Source organism: Xenopus laevis, chromosome 1S (genome assembly GCF_017654675.1).
Source record: "Xenopus laevis strain J_2021 chromosome 1S, Xenopus_laevis_v10.1, whole genome shotgun sequence".
NCBI classification, from domain to species: Eukaryota; Metazoa; Chordata; class Amphibia; order Anura; family Pipidae; genus Xenopus; species Xenopus laevis.
In genome coordinates this window covers 184,576,176-184,591,317 of record NC_054372.1, presented here as the reverse complement: position 1 = coordinate 184,591,317, position 15,142 = coordinate 184,576,176, and the positions used below count along the sequence as shown (strand labels likewise).

Here is a 15,142-nt window from a genome sequence, read left to right as displayed (position 1 = left end):
GGTACAATTTTGCAACATTTAGTTGATACATTTCTCAGCAGTATCTGTGGAGTATTAGCAACTATTGTATCAATTCTAACAGCTGCCTGTAATGAAACTCAGGGATTCTGATCAGCAGGGACAAAGATAAGAAATGTATCAACTAAATGTAACAATTTAGAACAGTCAAAGAGTCAGCGACCCCTCCCCCTGAGCAGCTTTAGTTTTAATTATTAGAATTGTTTAAAATAGAGCCTATGGAAGATGACCTTCCTGTAATTTGGAGCCTTCTGGATAACAGATTTCCGGATAACGGATCCTATACCTGTACTGTTATTAAGGATGCACCGAATTCGGCACTTTTCAGCAGGATTCGGATTCTGCCTGGCCGAACCGAATCCTAATTTGCATATGCGTGACAAGCAAGTAAAAAATGTTTCCCCCTTCCCACCCCTAATTTGCATATTCGGCCAAAATAATGGATTCGGTACATGCCTAACTGTTATAGCTATGTTTGACATCAGGGATGGTACAGAAAGTTCAGTATATTAAATGCTTAATTATTTTAGGCTATAGTTCCTCTTTAACTCTTTCAAAGTTTGGGAACATTTATATAAAACACACACAGACTTTTTTTTTTTTTTAATATTAGGGGGGGGGGGTTCCCCTCAAACCAGGCCTGATCTACATGAACACTAGGGTATATGTTAAAAGGAAGCACTAAGCAACGGGCTGGTCATATCAAAAGCTGGTTCTAAACCAGAAGAAGGACATAAAGGTAGGCACGCACATATTATACATGCATATCGAACAATTATTCCTCCAAATGGGTAAAGCGACTAGTTAAATAAAAAAAATTAAAAAACGATGCTGCTTCCACAGGACAATAGGTCCACTTTAAGAGTAGTTCCACAAAGATTATGGACAGTTATTTGCCAAGAGAGGACAAGAACTTACAGGGGTTTCCTAGAATGTCCTTCTGAAAGAAAATACATATATTTACATATAAATCATGAAAGATTATTAAAGAGAAAGGTTCAGTGGGGTATGTCTAGGAGGGCACAGCATATATTGTTCCAGATAACACTCGTTCATACAGGGATAGTATAATATTAAAGGAAAGTAACAGCAAAAAATGAAAATAGAAGGTGCTGTTGCCCTGCACTGGTAAAACTGATGTGTTTGCTTCAGAAACCCTACTATAGTTTATATAAACAAGCTGCTGTGTAGCCATGGATGAAATTGAAAAAAGTCTATATGGCACAGGTTAAATAGTGGATAACAGATAACACCATTATGTTCTACAGCTTATCTGCTGTATAACCTGAACCGTTTCTGCTTTGAATGGCTGCCCCCAGGCTACACAGCAGCTTGTTTATATAAACTATAGTAGTACTTATCTGTTATCTACTGTGTATCCTGTGCTTGAATGGCTGCCCCCATGGCTACACAGCAGCCTGTTTATATAAACTATAGTAGTACTTATCTGTTATCTACTGTGTATCCTGTGCTTGAATGGCTGCCCCCATGGTTACACAGCAGCTTCTTTATATAAACTATAGTAGTACTAATCTGTTATCTACTGTGTATCCTGTGCTTGAATGGCTGCCCCCATGGCTACACAGCAGCTTGTTTATATAAACTATAGTAGTACTTATCTGTTATCTACTGAGTATCCTGTGCTTGAATGGCTGCCCCCATGGCTACACAGCAGCTTGTTTATATAAACTATAGTAGCGTTTCTAAAGCAAATACACCAGTTTAACCAGTGCAGGGCAACACTGCATTATATTTTTATTATTTTAAAACGCTTTCATTTTTTTTATGTTGCTGCAAAGTCTTACCTTGCCATTCTTGCAAATATAATCAAAGAGTTCCCCGCCAGCAACATATTCCATAACCATAAAGATATCAGTTGGCGTGCTGATGACCTGGTACCTAGGTTGAGAAAGACAAACAAGATTAATAAATACATTTGGGACACATCTATAAGATGATCTTTTATTACTTAAGGTCATGCAAATCAATACGTTTTTGGATATAAAAAGTCACTAAACCTTGACATTTCCCTGCAATATCGCTTGTTTATACCAGGATAAAGGAAAGTGCCATTTTTGAAACATTTCTAGCATGCCCCTTAAAGGGGTGGTTCATCTTTCAGATAATTTTTAGAATTTTATAGAATTGCTAATTCTGAGCATATTTTTAATTGGTCTTCATTTTTTTTTTAAAATGCTCTGCAAGGCTACAAAAGTATTGTTATTTTTCATTACATCATTCAGGCCTCTCCTATTCATATTCTAGTCTCTCATTCAAAGCAATGCATGGTTGCTAGGGCAAATTGACCCTAGTAACCAGATTGCTGATATTGCAAACTGGAGAGCTGCTGAATAAAAGCTAAATAACTAAAAAAACACAATAAAAAATGAAAGCCAATTGCAAATTGTTGTGGAATATCACTCACTACACCGTATTAAAAGTTCATTTAAAAGGTGGTCAACCCATTTAACAAATCCTTGCCTCTTCTTAGCCCCCATTGGCTAGCCCTATCAGCAAACTGCCACGTAGAACACATTGGGGCAAATTCACTAAAATCCGTCCGCGTCACCGCACTTCACCAGGCGTATTTTCGCCAGCGTTAATTCGCCAAGCAAAGCTTAATTTGCATACGGCGCAAAATTGAGGACGTATATGTAACATCACTACACAAGCCTGGGAAACCTTCAAAACAACAAATAAAATTTTTTATTTTGCCCTACACATGTGCCCACTGTATAGTTAAGGTCCCATGAGTTAGGAAATGTAGGGGGGAAGGAGGGTAGCCCCTAAAAACAATTTCGATCTTTTTCAGCCTATCACCCATAAAGAAAAAACGCCAGCGTTTTTTGGGACTTAGAAAATTTTTTAACTTTTTTTGAATCAGGAGTAAAACTTAGTATAACTTTTTTTGAAGCAATCCCTCTCTACTCTATTGCACTTCGCCTGGTCTGAGGTGGTGAAGGAAGTCTGGCGTAAAAGGTAGCATTCTGAAAAATTCGTGCGTCAGTGAATTTGCGTAGTTATGTCCGTTGCGCAAATTCGCCAGGTATAAGGGTGCGCAGTAACACTAGCGAATTTACGCCAGCGTCCATTAGTGAATCGGCGAATTAACGAAAATGCGCTGCGCTAGTGAATTAACGCTAGCGTTAGGCGCTTCGTCCTTTAGTGAATTTGCCCCAAAGGGTTGGAACTAAGAAAGTAGACAAAAGGATGCAAATCATAATAGAAGAAAAAGAAAGAAGAAAGTAGAAGACAACGAAGAAGAAAGAAGAAGACGAAGAAGAAAGTAGAAGAAGAATAAAGTAGAAGTAGTAGTATTATGATGGAACAAAAATACATTTGAAACCATTAGTACATTTATATCCTGTTACTTTGCAAAGAGACTGTTCTATTACTATTGGGTTCCTTTTACAACAGAGGCTGATGAGGCATTTAGTCACCTTTCATGGCACCACCCTCACATATCCTGTTGTGCAACTAAGATACAAACTAGCTGGGCATCACAAAGCAATGTTGTTCCCAAACAAACCATGGATTTTAGACCACACTATGGCACTGATGTGCATAACTGAAGCTAAAGCAGTCAAGTAAAACGCAAACATCCAACCCAAGTGATGTCCCTGTCCTACAGTCTGTCCAACAAGCTGATCATTATTGAGACTCCCACTTCTTCACCTACACTGGCTCATGGAGCTAGAGCTTGGAATCAGCGTATACAGGCACAGGGGCCTGCCTCGAAATTTATTAAGAAAAAAATATAACATTTTTAAACTCGGATAAATGTAATCGACCCAAAGACTTGAATTGAATTTTGAAAACTTAATTCGAGTGTTTTCTCCGAAAAAAACCCTCGAATCTCAGGAAGGCTGCAAACACCTCAAAATTGATTTCTGGACGTCTCCCAATCACTTAAACAGCAATTTGACAGGTTTCAGGTGGCGGATAGTCGAATTTGAGTTCTTAAAGGGCCAAAGTATGATAAATTTTGAAAATCAAATTTTTTAAAAAAAAACTCCAATTGAATTTGAGTAACTCCCTAGTCGAATGACAGTTTTGACCATAAAAAAAACTGGAAAATTCAAATTTCGAATTCAAATTTTCAATTTGACCCTTGATACTCTGCCCCTTAATGTTTTAACAGCTCAGTCATATGGGTTAAAGTTTAACATGTTAAACACATTAAACCTGGCATTATTTGCCCTTTACAGACACAATATACACCAGCTGGGTTGGACTTGGCCGGTGGGACACTGGGGAAAAAGCATTGGCTGCTGCCATGAGAAGAAAATGGTACGTGCAGGGGGGGCTGCAAGGGTCCTTTGAGGAGGAAGCCCCAATAAACCCCAGGCTCCCCAGCCGGACACTGTACCCCATTAATTAAGTATGCTTTATAGCTATATACAGGATGAGCACAAGCTACATACAGAATGAGACACAATATAACACACTGTTAAATTGTTAACTATAAAGAAAGAGAAAATGATATGATGACAGGATCCTATTAAACATAACTAAACAGTAGCTGCTCAGTAGCAATGCCTGACAGGTGATTACACTAAGTGGCAAATCCATCCTGTGTGAAGCCAGCCAATTAACAGCGGAACAACACAAATGATGTTGATTGATGCCAAGTTAACCAGTTGCTCCGCTATTGTCGGCCTCTCTCTTTCTACAGTCATTCATTTGTCATTCATTTGTGATTCCAGAATAAATTACAGACCCGGTGACCTTATCTCAAGTGACGAACGCCTGTGCCAATTGCAGCTGGGAAGTTGCCTTTCATGTCCAAGTCTGAACCATTATTCACTTGCTGTATTGGACTAGACATAAAAACTGTGCAACTGCATAAACCAATCAATGGTGAAATTGAGTCATTTTTCCGACTCCTGTCAATATCCCTTATCCTGTCCCACTGCTCTTACAGGTGAAGGAAAAGCTAAAATTAAGTAAGCTTTATCAGAAAGGTCTATATAAATACACCAGTAAACTCTCAAAGTAATGCTGCTCCGAGTCCACTGTCAAAAGAAACACAGCATTTCTTTCCTTCTATTGTGTACTCATGGGCTTCTGTATCAGACTTCCTGTTTTCAGCTTAAACCTCCTGGGCACAGGCTTGAGCATGCTCAGTTTGCTCCTCTCCCCTCCCTCCTCCCCTCTCTGCTGTAATCGGAGTCCAGAGCTATGAGTGAACAGGGACAGAATGTGATGTCACAGCAAGCTAATATCCTGCTTTCAATAGCAACTGTTTTTACAAATAACTTTAAAGGAGAAACAAACCCCTTATTAAAAAAAAAACCCTACCCCCCTGCCCCACATAGAATCCCCCTTCCCTCCTCCCCCCAGCCTAGCTGCTACCCCGGGCAAATGCAAACTTTTTAATTACCCATCGGTGTAGATTCAGGGATCAGAGTTCATGGCAGCCAACTTCTGGGTCTTCGGTTATCTGACGAGACCGGTGTGGCAACGCATGTACAGTTGAAGCAATTTCCCGGCTCGCAACAACAGCACATGCACCGAAACTGACGGGAATTGCCGAAGCACCGGAAGACAAGGAAGATGGCAGCCGTGAACTCTGGATCCCTGAATCTGCACAGAGGGGTAAGAAAAAGGTTAGGACCATTTGCCCGGGGTAGCAGCTATGCTGGGGGGGGGGGGAGCAGGGAGGTTGTGGTAGCTTTTTCTTTTTTATATAAGGGGTTTGTTTCTCCTTTAAAAGCACTGGAAATTTTTATTAAATATATAATGGAAAGCTGCTTAGAATTAGGTTCTTTTATTAGGCAAATTTTTATTTTGGGGTTGACTTGACTAGCTGATATACGTAAGGGTGATATTGATAATTCCCTTCTAAGGAAAGAAGCCTCCTGGATTCATAAGTTAAATACGGTGACCCCATATGGGCTGAATAGAGAATGGGAACTGACATGTTTCATTGATTGTTTATCATTCATTATTTATTTACTACTTATTTCATCCCTAACGTACATTATCCTTAGCTGCCTGCTTACTCCGTGTGTGTGTTTTTCCCAATTAGTATATATTTTTTCTGAATATATTTTTTCTGAATATATACTTTTTCTGATTTTTTCTGATCATTTGATTTTTCGATTTTCTTTGGGTGGTGCTAGCACATCCTCACTCAATATTTATATTATTTATATAATTATGTTTACACCATATTATAATGACCCCTCTAGATTTTTGTTAAACATATATTTTTGGTGTTATATACCTTTTCATTATTTGAACACAGGGCATACTCGTTATGTGACTTTTAACATATGTTCCTAATGTTCTTAATTGTGAATGTTATTTTAGTGAGGTTCCAGCAGGGGGCATTCATGCTTCTGATGAAGTGACTTTGCGTCACGAAACGCGTCAAGCCTGTTTCCTTTTTTCCCCTGCCCGCCACCTTTTAATTTGCTTAATAAAGATGGATCTTTTTTAAACTACTCCGGTTCGCACGTGTTGACATAATTTGGAGGTGTCCGCAACCCTATTTCCTTGGACTCTTGACTTGCCCTTTAAGTCTTATAATCTCCGTACAAGTAATACTGGAGGCTTGATTAGTCATGGCACAGATAAAACAGAGATGCAGTAGAGCCGCAGTCATACAGTATAATTAGCATGTATGTACAAAACACAAACATATTTTTGCAGCATTGTGCAATAAATGGGTGTATACAAACATTATACAGGCAAACGTAAGCTTACGATCTAAAATGAGCAGATGCTGTTGGGCAGGTTGGCTGCGATGTGATTAGGGATATTGTCAAAAAGTCAGGCAAAAGGTTCATCTGTGTGGGAACCATTTTTAATGGCTCTCGAATTGCCTTTTACGATCCCTTTAAAAATATGTTTGAAATATCTTGTGTTAATCTAACAATTTCCCTTTATCCACGTACTTCTTACATTAACAGAATATGTAGATGCTGCTCTTAAAATGCATCCAAAGAGCCACTGAAAATGATTCCCAAGCAGATGAGCTTTAGCTACAGGGCCGCTGAATATTTTACAAAAAAAAAAAAAAAACATTTACAGCAGTCTATAAATACAGTGTCAACTGCAAACCTTGTAAATCAGAGGTGAATAAGAGCATTTCCTGTTGTTCCTTCTGATTTCCTTCCCTTTAACATACCGCCCTTAATGCATGCTTGGCACAGGGCCATGCCATTACTGTCAGCTTCTACATTTTGTTACCCAATCTACATCTGTCTGTTTCATGTGTCATAGACAAGAAGTAACCCCATCCCTGTGGCATGCAAACACTAGGCAAATATTAAAGGATAACTAAAGAAGTAGCTAGAAATTTGATACATTATGTTTGGGGCTTCTGTACCAACCCAAGGCAACCACAGCCCTTTAGCAGTAAAGATCTGTGTCTCCAAAGATGCCCCAGTAGCTCCCCATCTTCTTTTCTGCTGATTCACTGCACATGCTCTGTGCTGCTGTCACTTATTGAGCTTAGGGACCCACTCACAATATACAGTACACATAGAATAGAAATGTCACAATATAAGGCGGATTAGTAATTAAAGGGCATGTAAAGTCTAAAATAGAATAAGGCTAGAAATTCTGTATTTTGTATACTAAATATAAACAAGAACTTACTGCACCACAAGCCTAATCAAACAAATAATTTATGCTTTCAAAGTTGGCTACAGGGGGTCACCAACTTTGTTATACATCTTTGCAAGACTAAGACTGTGCACATGCTCAGTGTGGTCTGGGCTGCTTAGGGATCGTCATAAACAAAGCTGCTTGAGTTCTGCATGGCTGGGAAGTAAGACGGGGGCTCCCCCTGCTGTTCATAAGTATGATTGTTTCCCTGCTCAGTAGTTAGGGACCGTCTGACAATTCCTATCCACAGCAGTAAATGAAGGGAGAATTTCACTGCATACAGTCAGGTTTCTTATAAAAATGGTACACATTTTTTGATTAAAGTATATTGGAAATAGGTTTCTTTTTCATTAAAGAAAGTAAAAATGGGATTTTATTTTTGTTTGCCTTTGCATATACTTTAATACAGATAATTACCACATGGCAGCACAGAAACCAGTGCAACTAGCATCAGAATTTAATAATCAGCCCTATAGCATCAGCTTATATTACAGGCCAACCTCATTTTCTGCTGGATAATTAGTGACGACCCCTAAGCTTAGCTTCTCAACAGCTGCTCAGAGCCCACTGAGCATGTGAGAGTCACAGACACTTTCCAAGATGGTGACCCCCTGTGACAAGTTTGAAGTCCTGGATCATTGCTGCTATTGACAAGCTGAAATTTTAGGCTGGTGCAATAAGGTCATTATATAAAATATGGCAATTTTAGCCTCATTGATTTTTAGGGTTTAGTTCTCCTTTAATAACAAGACAAGTTTAACATAAGATGCAGCCGACCTGCGGCTTTTGAACTACAACTCCCTTCAGCGGCTGACAATTGCAGTTTAAGGACACACACAGGGTGCCCATCTCTGATTTACAGGTTATACAAATACCTACAGCTTAATAATATGAGGATGCCGGAAGAGCTTCAGGTTCTGGATCTCGCGGCGAATTTTCCCAACCACATCGAGGCTGCGGATCTTCTGCCGGTTTAAAATCTTCACTGCAACCTTGTGTCCCGTCAGCTCATGTTTGCCAACTGGTAAGATTAAAAGCAGAACGCAGATCAGTAATAGTTTCATTAAAGCAAATATTTTCATTATATTTATAGGGATTCTGTCATAATTTTTATGATGAATATATTATTTCTAAATGACACTGTTTACACTGCAAATAATTCACTCTACAATATAAAATTTCATTCCTGAACCAGCAAGTGTATTTTTTTAGTTGTAATATTGGTGTGTAGGTGCATCTCAGGTCATTTTGCCTGGTCATATGCTTTCAAAAAGAGCCAGCACTTTAGGATGAAACTGCTTTCTGGCAGACTGTTGTTTGTCCTACTCAATGTAACTGAATGTGTCTCAGTGGGACCTGGATTTTACTATTGAGTGCTGTTCTTAGATCTACCAGGCAGCTGTTATCTTGTGTTAGGGTAGGGAGCCGCTATCTGGTTACCTTCCCATTGTTCTATAGTTAGGCTGCTGGGGGGGAAAGGGAATGGGGTGATATCGCTCACTTTACAGCAGTAAAGAGTGACTGACGTTTATCAGAGCACATGACTGGAGGCAGCTGGGAAACGGACAATATGTTTAGCCCAATGTCAGATTTCAAAATTAAATAACTGCTCTTCTGAGAAAAAGATTAGCTGAGGCTGTTTGGAAAAAAAAAACAAAACATTTTTTTCCCATAACAGTATCCTTTTAATCATTCCCAAATAAAAAAACATGAATTCAAACATAAGCTGAATAATTTGTCAGAGAAAAACCCTACACACAGGCTGGTGTGTTTTTTGAAGCAGTGCCAAGCCAGGGCAACATGATGGCAGCAGTAGGTTTGGTTGTAGCCACACCACCACACAAGCAATATGCAGGTTCTCCCAGATTCTTAGTTGGTTTCCTCCCACAAAAGGACTCCTCATGAAACGGACCATAGTGTGTGTGAACTATATAGGGACCTTAGACTGTATTAGAAATGAACATTTTATTTTCAGTTTTTTAATTTGTCCTATTACTTTCGAGCACCTGAAATAAAGTGGTTGTGTTAAGAAAAAAAATGTTTTAGTTCCTCACATTTTTATGCATCTTTTTGTTCAACCCACTGAATTAAAGCTGAAAGTCTGCAGTTCAACTGCATCGGAGTTGTTTCATTTCAAATTCATTGTGGTCATGTACAGAACCAAAATTAGATTTATGGGCCTAACTGTATATTTTGGAGGGGAACAAACAAATAAAGTTGCATTGTTTACACCACTGGAACAGCTAGTCGCACACACTGGGGCAATGTTCACATGAGATAAAGCCGCACCTCTCCCCTGGGAGTTACAACACTGCCCTTGTTATGAGAAGAGACTAGTGTTGAGCCTTGGTTACACTCCAGCATAAAAGTCATCCTGACTGGCGAGTCACGTGGCACCCGGCCAAGCTAAACACCACTTGCCTTACAATAAACATAAAGAGCCATTCTCCCTGCAGTCAATAAGCTGAATGTTTAGCAGCAGAGCTACAAGGGGCCCCGAGCCTTCTACTGACCATCTATTCTCCTTGTTTACACAGCAGCAAACTGTTTTCTTTGCCTGTTATTTCACTTGACATATCACTTCCACCAGAACGTTCGCCATTAAAGGAACAGTGTGGTGCAAAAATAAAAACTGGGTAAATAGATAGGCTGTGCAAAATAAAAAAATATTTTTAATATAGTTAGTTAGCCCAAAATGTAATGTTTAAATGCTGTAGTAACTGGATGTCTAACATAATAGGCAGAACACTACTTCCTGCTTTTCAGCTCTCTAACTCTGAGTTAATCAGCAACTTTAAGGGTCTGGCCACACGGGCAGAATCAGGGAGATTAGTGGCCAGGCGACAAAACCCTTCTTCTTCTTCAAGGCGACTAATCTCCCCTATCTGCCTTCCACCGGCTAAAATGTAAATCACCTGCGGGCAGGCACCTGGAGCACTTCGTTGTCCGAAGTCACACGAAGTTTCCATGTGAAGCAATTATGGGGGACTTCGGAAAACGAAGCGCTCCGTATGCCTTCCCCCAGGTGATTTACATTTTAGCCTGCAGAAGGCAGATCGGTGAGATTAGTCGCCATGAAGATTAGCCTTGCGACTTATCTCCCTGAATCTGCCGTGCGGCCAGACCCTAAGGGTGCACACATGGTACATATCGGTTCATGGCGTTTGCAACTGATCCTCAGCATTCAGCTCAGATTTAAAAGCAACAGATATGACCCACGTGGTCCCCCCTTAAGTCACTGATTGGTTACTGCCTGGTAACCAATCAGTGGAAACCAAGAGAGCTAAAAAGCAGGAAGTAGTGTTCTGGCTATGTTAGACATCCAGTTACTACAGCATTTAAACATTACATTTTTGGCTAAGTATATTATAAACATTTTTTTATTTTGCAATGCCTATCTATTTACCCAGTTTTTATTTTTATACTCAGCAATTCCTTTAAAAAGGGGAACTCCACCCAATGCACAACGAAAACGTTATTCTAAGCAACTATACATTGTAAATGGATTTCACTGCCGGTTCTGACTCCTGAAAACAAAGTAACAGAAGGCAGCGCATTAACAAACCTGGCCTCAAACCCACTTCTGCTATATTGTTTCAGGAGTCAGAACCAGAGAACAAAAAGCTGCAACAATAGACTGTTGGCAATAGCGATTGCATTTACAAATAACTTTAAAACCACGGAGATCGTTTGCTGGAAAGTTACAGTTTCTTGGAATGGGGGTATTTTTGATGTATACACCCACTTATTGTACAGCAATGCAGAATGACTTGGCTTTTAAATAGAAAGCAGAACATCATGCTGTTCCATGAAGCCGGTATGGTATCAGAATGAACAGCCCCCACAAACGAGTTGGAAAAGGGGCAGTAAATTACAGTACAAATGTGTTACAGGATCCTATTAACGGAGCTGCCTCCAGCAAGGCTTGTTTTAATAGCTCAGCTATTTATTGGTGCAGCACTTCATATACTGGCGCCTCTATGTGTAAGTGTGCAGCTTTATTAGTGTAGAGTTTAAATATACAGCGTAATATGCAACTGGCCATTTGTCACATTTACAGAGATGGGGGAAAGAAAACAGCCAACAACAACAACTTATGTAGGTCTCAGTCACCCAACTGAATCTTTGCATTTGCACCCACTATGTAAAAAGAGCAAAATGCATTCACAAGTGATTAAAGGAGAACTAAAGCCTAACTAAAGTAGACTAGAAATGTTGTACATTATGTTTTGGGCTTCTGTACCAGGCCAAGGCAACCACATCCCTTTAGCAGTAAAGATCTGTGTCTCCAAAGATGCCCCAGTAGCTCCCCATCTTCTTTTCTGCTGATTCACTGCACATGCTCTGTGCTGCTGTCACTTACTGAGCTTAGGGACCCATTCACAATATACAGTACACATTGGGGATGCACCGAATCCACTATTTTGGATTCAGCCGAACCCCCGAATCCATCACAAAAGATCCGGCGGAATACCGAACCGAACCCTGAATGCAAATTAGGGGTGGGAAGGGGAAAACATTTTTTATTTCCTTGTTTATGACAAAAAGTCATGAGATTTACCTCCCCACCCCTAATTTGCAAATGCAAATTAGGATTTGGATTCAGTTCAGCCAGGCAGAAGGATTCGTCTGAAAATCCTGCTGAAATCGAATCCTGGATTCGGTGCATCCCTAGTACACATAGAATAGAAATGTCACAATATAAGGCTGATTAGTAATTAATACAGATAATTACTACATGGCAGCACAGAAACCAGTGCAATTAGCATTAGAATTTAGCAATCATCTGTGTAGCATCAGTTTATATGACAGACAAACCTAATTTTCTGCTTCACAATTTGTGGTGACCCCTAAGCCTATAGGGGTGGTTCACCTTTAAATTAACCTTTAGTATGTTATAGAATGACTCATTTAAGCAACTTTCCATTTGGTCTTCATTATTTATTTTTAACAGTTTTCGAATTATTTGCCTTCTTCTTCTTCTGACACTTTCCAATGGGGGTCACTGACAACATCTAAAAACAAATGCTCTGTAAGATTACACATTGATTGTTATTGCTACTGTTAATTTCTCATCTTTCTAGTCTTTTATTCAAATCAATCCATGGTTGCTAGAGTAATTTGGACTTCAGCAACCAGACTGTTGAAATAGCAAACTGGAGAGCTGCTGAATAAAAAAGCTAAATGACTCAAAAACCACAAATAATAAAAAATGAAAACCAATTGCAAATTGTCTCAGAATATCACTCTCTACATCATAGTAAAAGTTTATATAAAGGTGAACAACCCTTTTAACTTCGCAATAGCCAAGGACACTCTTAACAGAATCCAAGATGGGAAACGCCAGAAAACAACTTTGAAGACCTGGTGTTGTTTAAGTTCCAAACACTTTTTTTCAGTTCAGTAGTTTTCAGGACGTTCACAATAAAGATTTTTTTTTTCCATTTGCTTTCCATCTTTTTATATTTCTTGCCGTTTTTCAAAAATGTAAGCTTTAAATGAAATACCGGTAAGAAACTTTCTAACTACAATCAATTAAATATTCTGCATTGTGTCTGAAATAATCAAGTTTATGTTCACTATTCCTCTCTCAGCATCTGTTTCTCTTCACTCTGTCTTCATGCAGCAGTTGGGTGTCAGATATTCATTGACAGTTAGATCCAATATATCTTATAGGGGGGCTCCTTTTGCCTAAAGAAGGTCCCCAACATCAGCCTCCAATTTGGCGCGCCGCTGTCCAATTTGGGCGCATTTATTGTTCTTCGGCCCAGTTTAGGACTGACCGCGGCCCGGTTCTGGGGCGCAGCCCAGTGGTCGGGGACCCCTGGCTAGGAAGATGTATTAGAGATCACTCTATTCAACAGACATCATGTCTCTCTACATGCAGGATTTGTGCAAACGGCAGTTATTTTGTTAGATTTTGTTTGTATTGGCATCATTTATTTGAGTGAGCTTAAATTCATCTGCTACGAAAGGTAGCCCCCCCTATAAGATATATTGGATCACCCAACAGCTGCATGAAGACAGAATGAGGAGAAACAGATGCGGAGAGAGGAATAGTGAAGATAAACGTGATCATTTCAGAAACAATACAGATTTTTTAATTGAATTATATTTAGAAAATTTCTTATGTCAGTATGCTGAAGCTTATAATAAATTTGAATTTTCACGATAGTTCTCCTTTAATAACTGGGGCAGCCAGGGGGAGTACCCTACTAACAGTAGTACTGAGCTCTATGATTACTAATGGCAGCCCTGGTCAGAACCACCAGTACAATTAAATTTACAAACAACCACAGAAATGTTTTAATGAATGTATATTAGGAAAGCTGCTTAGATTTACATTTACTTTCGTTGGGCAAAATGTTTATTTTTGGCTCTCCTTTCCCCTTAAAGACCTATGAAAAGAGCAGGATAAAATGAACAATTTGTTCCCATTGGCTTTTCTATTTTAATCAGTAAGGCTGTGGCACGTATGAGAACACGTAATAAAAATTTATGGTATTCTCTCAGATAATGCCGTGCCTCAGCTCAATACTTAATGGAAGGAACGTGCAAGGATTAAACAGATATTTCTGATGAAGTATAATTACTTTGTATAATAAACACGTGTCAATGAGTCTTGTGACACTAAGGAGGTTATTTATTAAAGTCTGAATGCCAAAAAACAGAAAAATTCGAGTTTTTTTTTTTACTATAAAATCTGAATTTTTAGTGAAAAAAAAAAAACCTTTTCGTGACTTATTATACCCCGAAGATGGAAAAAGTCCAAATCCGAAAATCTGGCATCTCAGACCTGCTCAAGTTGCTTATAAGTCAATGGGAGAAGTCCTGAAGATAACCCAATCTGCGGTGGGTTTCGTGCAAAAATCCGAAGATTTTGTGGTTTTTGGGTGGAATTTTCTTACGATTTCCACAATTCTTTTGAGGTTTTTTCCCCACACTGGAATTTTTCGGGAAAATGTATTGATAACCAGTGCAGATTTGGTATTTTTCAGAAAATAATTCGATAAATTAGGATCTTGATAACGTCCTAAGTAGCACCAATTATGCAGTGACCGATATCCCCCCCTTAATAAAATATATAGTGAATAAAGTACCCCTTTTGTAAATTATAAGGATATAATACACAAAAGCCATGAATATCCTGTAAATTATATCCTTATAAACGGTGAGTAGTGATGTCATCAGTTATAAACGGTGAGTAGTGATGTCATTTCTGTCACATGACTCACTAAAATTTGTGTATTATAATAAATAAAGTACCCCCAGTTGTAAAATATGAGGATATTAGAAGTTACCTCGGAGTTCCATGACCTGTATAAAAACACTCGGCCTTCGGCCTCGTGTTTTTATATGGTCATGAAACTCCTCGGTAACTAATAATATCCTTATATTTTACAAGAGGGGGTACTTTATTCACTATATCATAAGTTACCGAGGAGTTTCATGAACATATAAAAACACAAGGCTTTATACAGGTCATGGAACAGAGAGGTAACTTCTA

General features: G+C 39.1%; 1 protein-coding gene across 1 annotated transcript in view; it reads right to left on the bottom strand.

The window, feature by feature from the left end:
- The window catches only part of prkaa2.S (protein kinase, AMP-activated, alpha 2 catalytic subunit S homeolog), a 32,379-nt gene that overhangs the window by 14,878 nt on the left and 2,359 nt on the right, over positions 1–15,142 (bottom strand). The window contains 2 exon segments of the mRNA NM_001090413.1: positions 1,824–1,917; positions 8,515–8,656. Of these exon segments, the coding sequence (NP_001083882.1) occupies positions 1,824–1,917; positions 8,515–8,656 (236 nt within the window).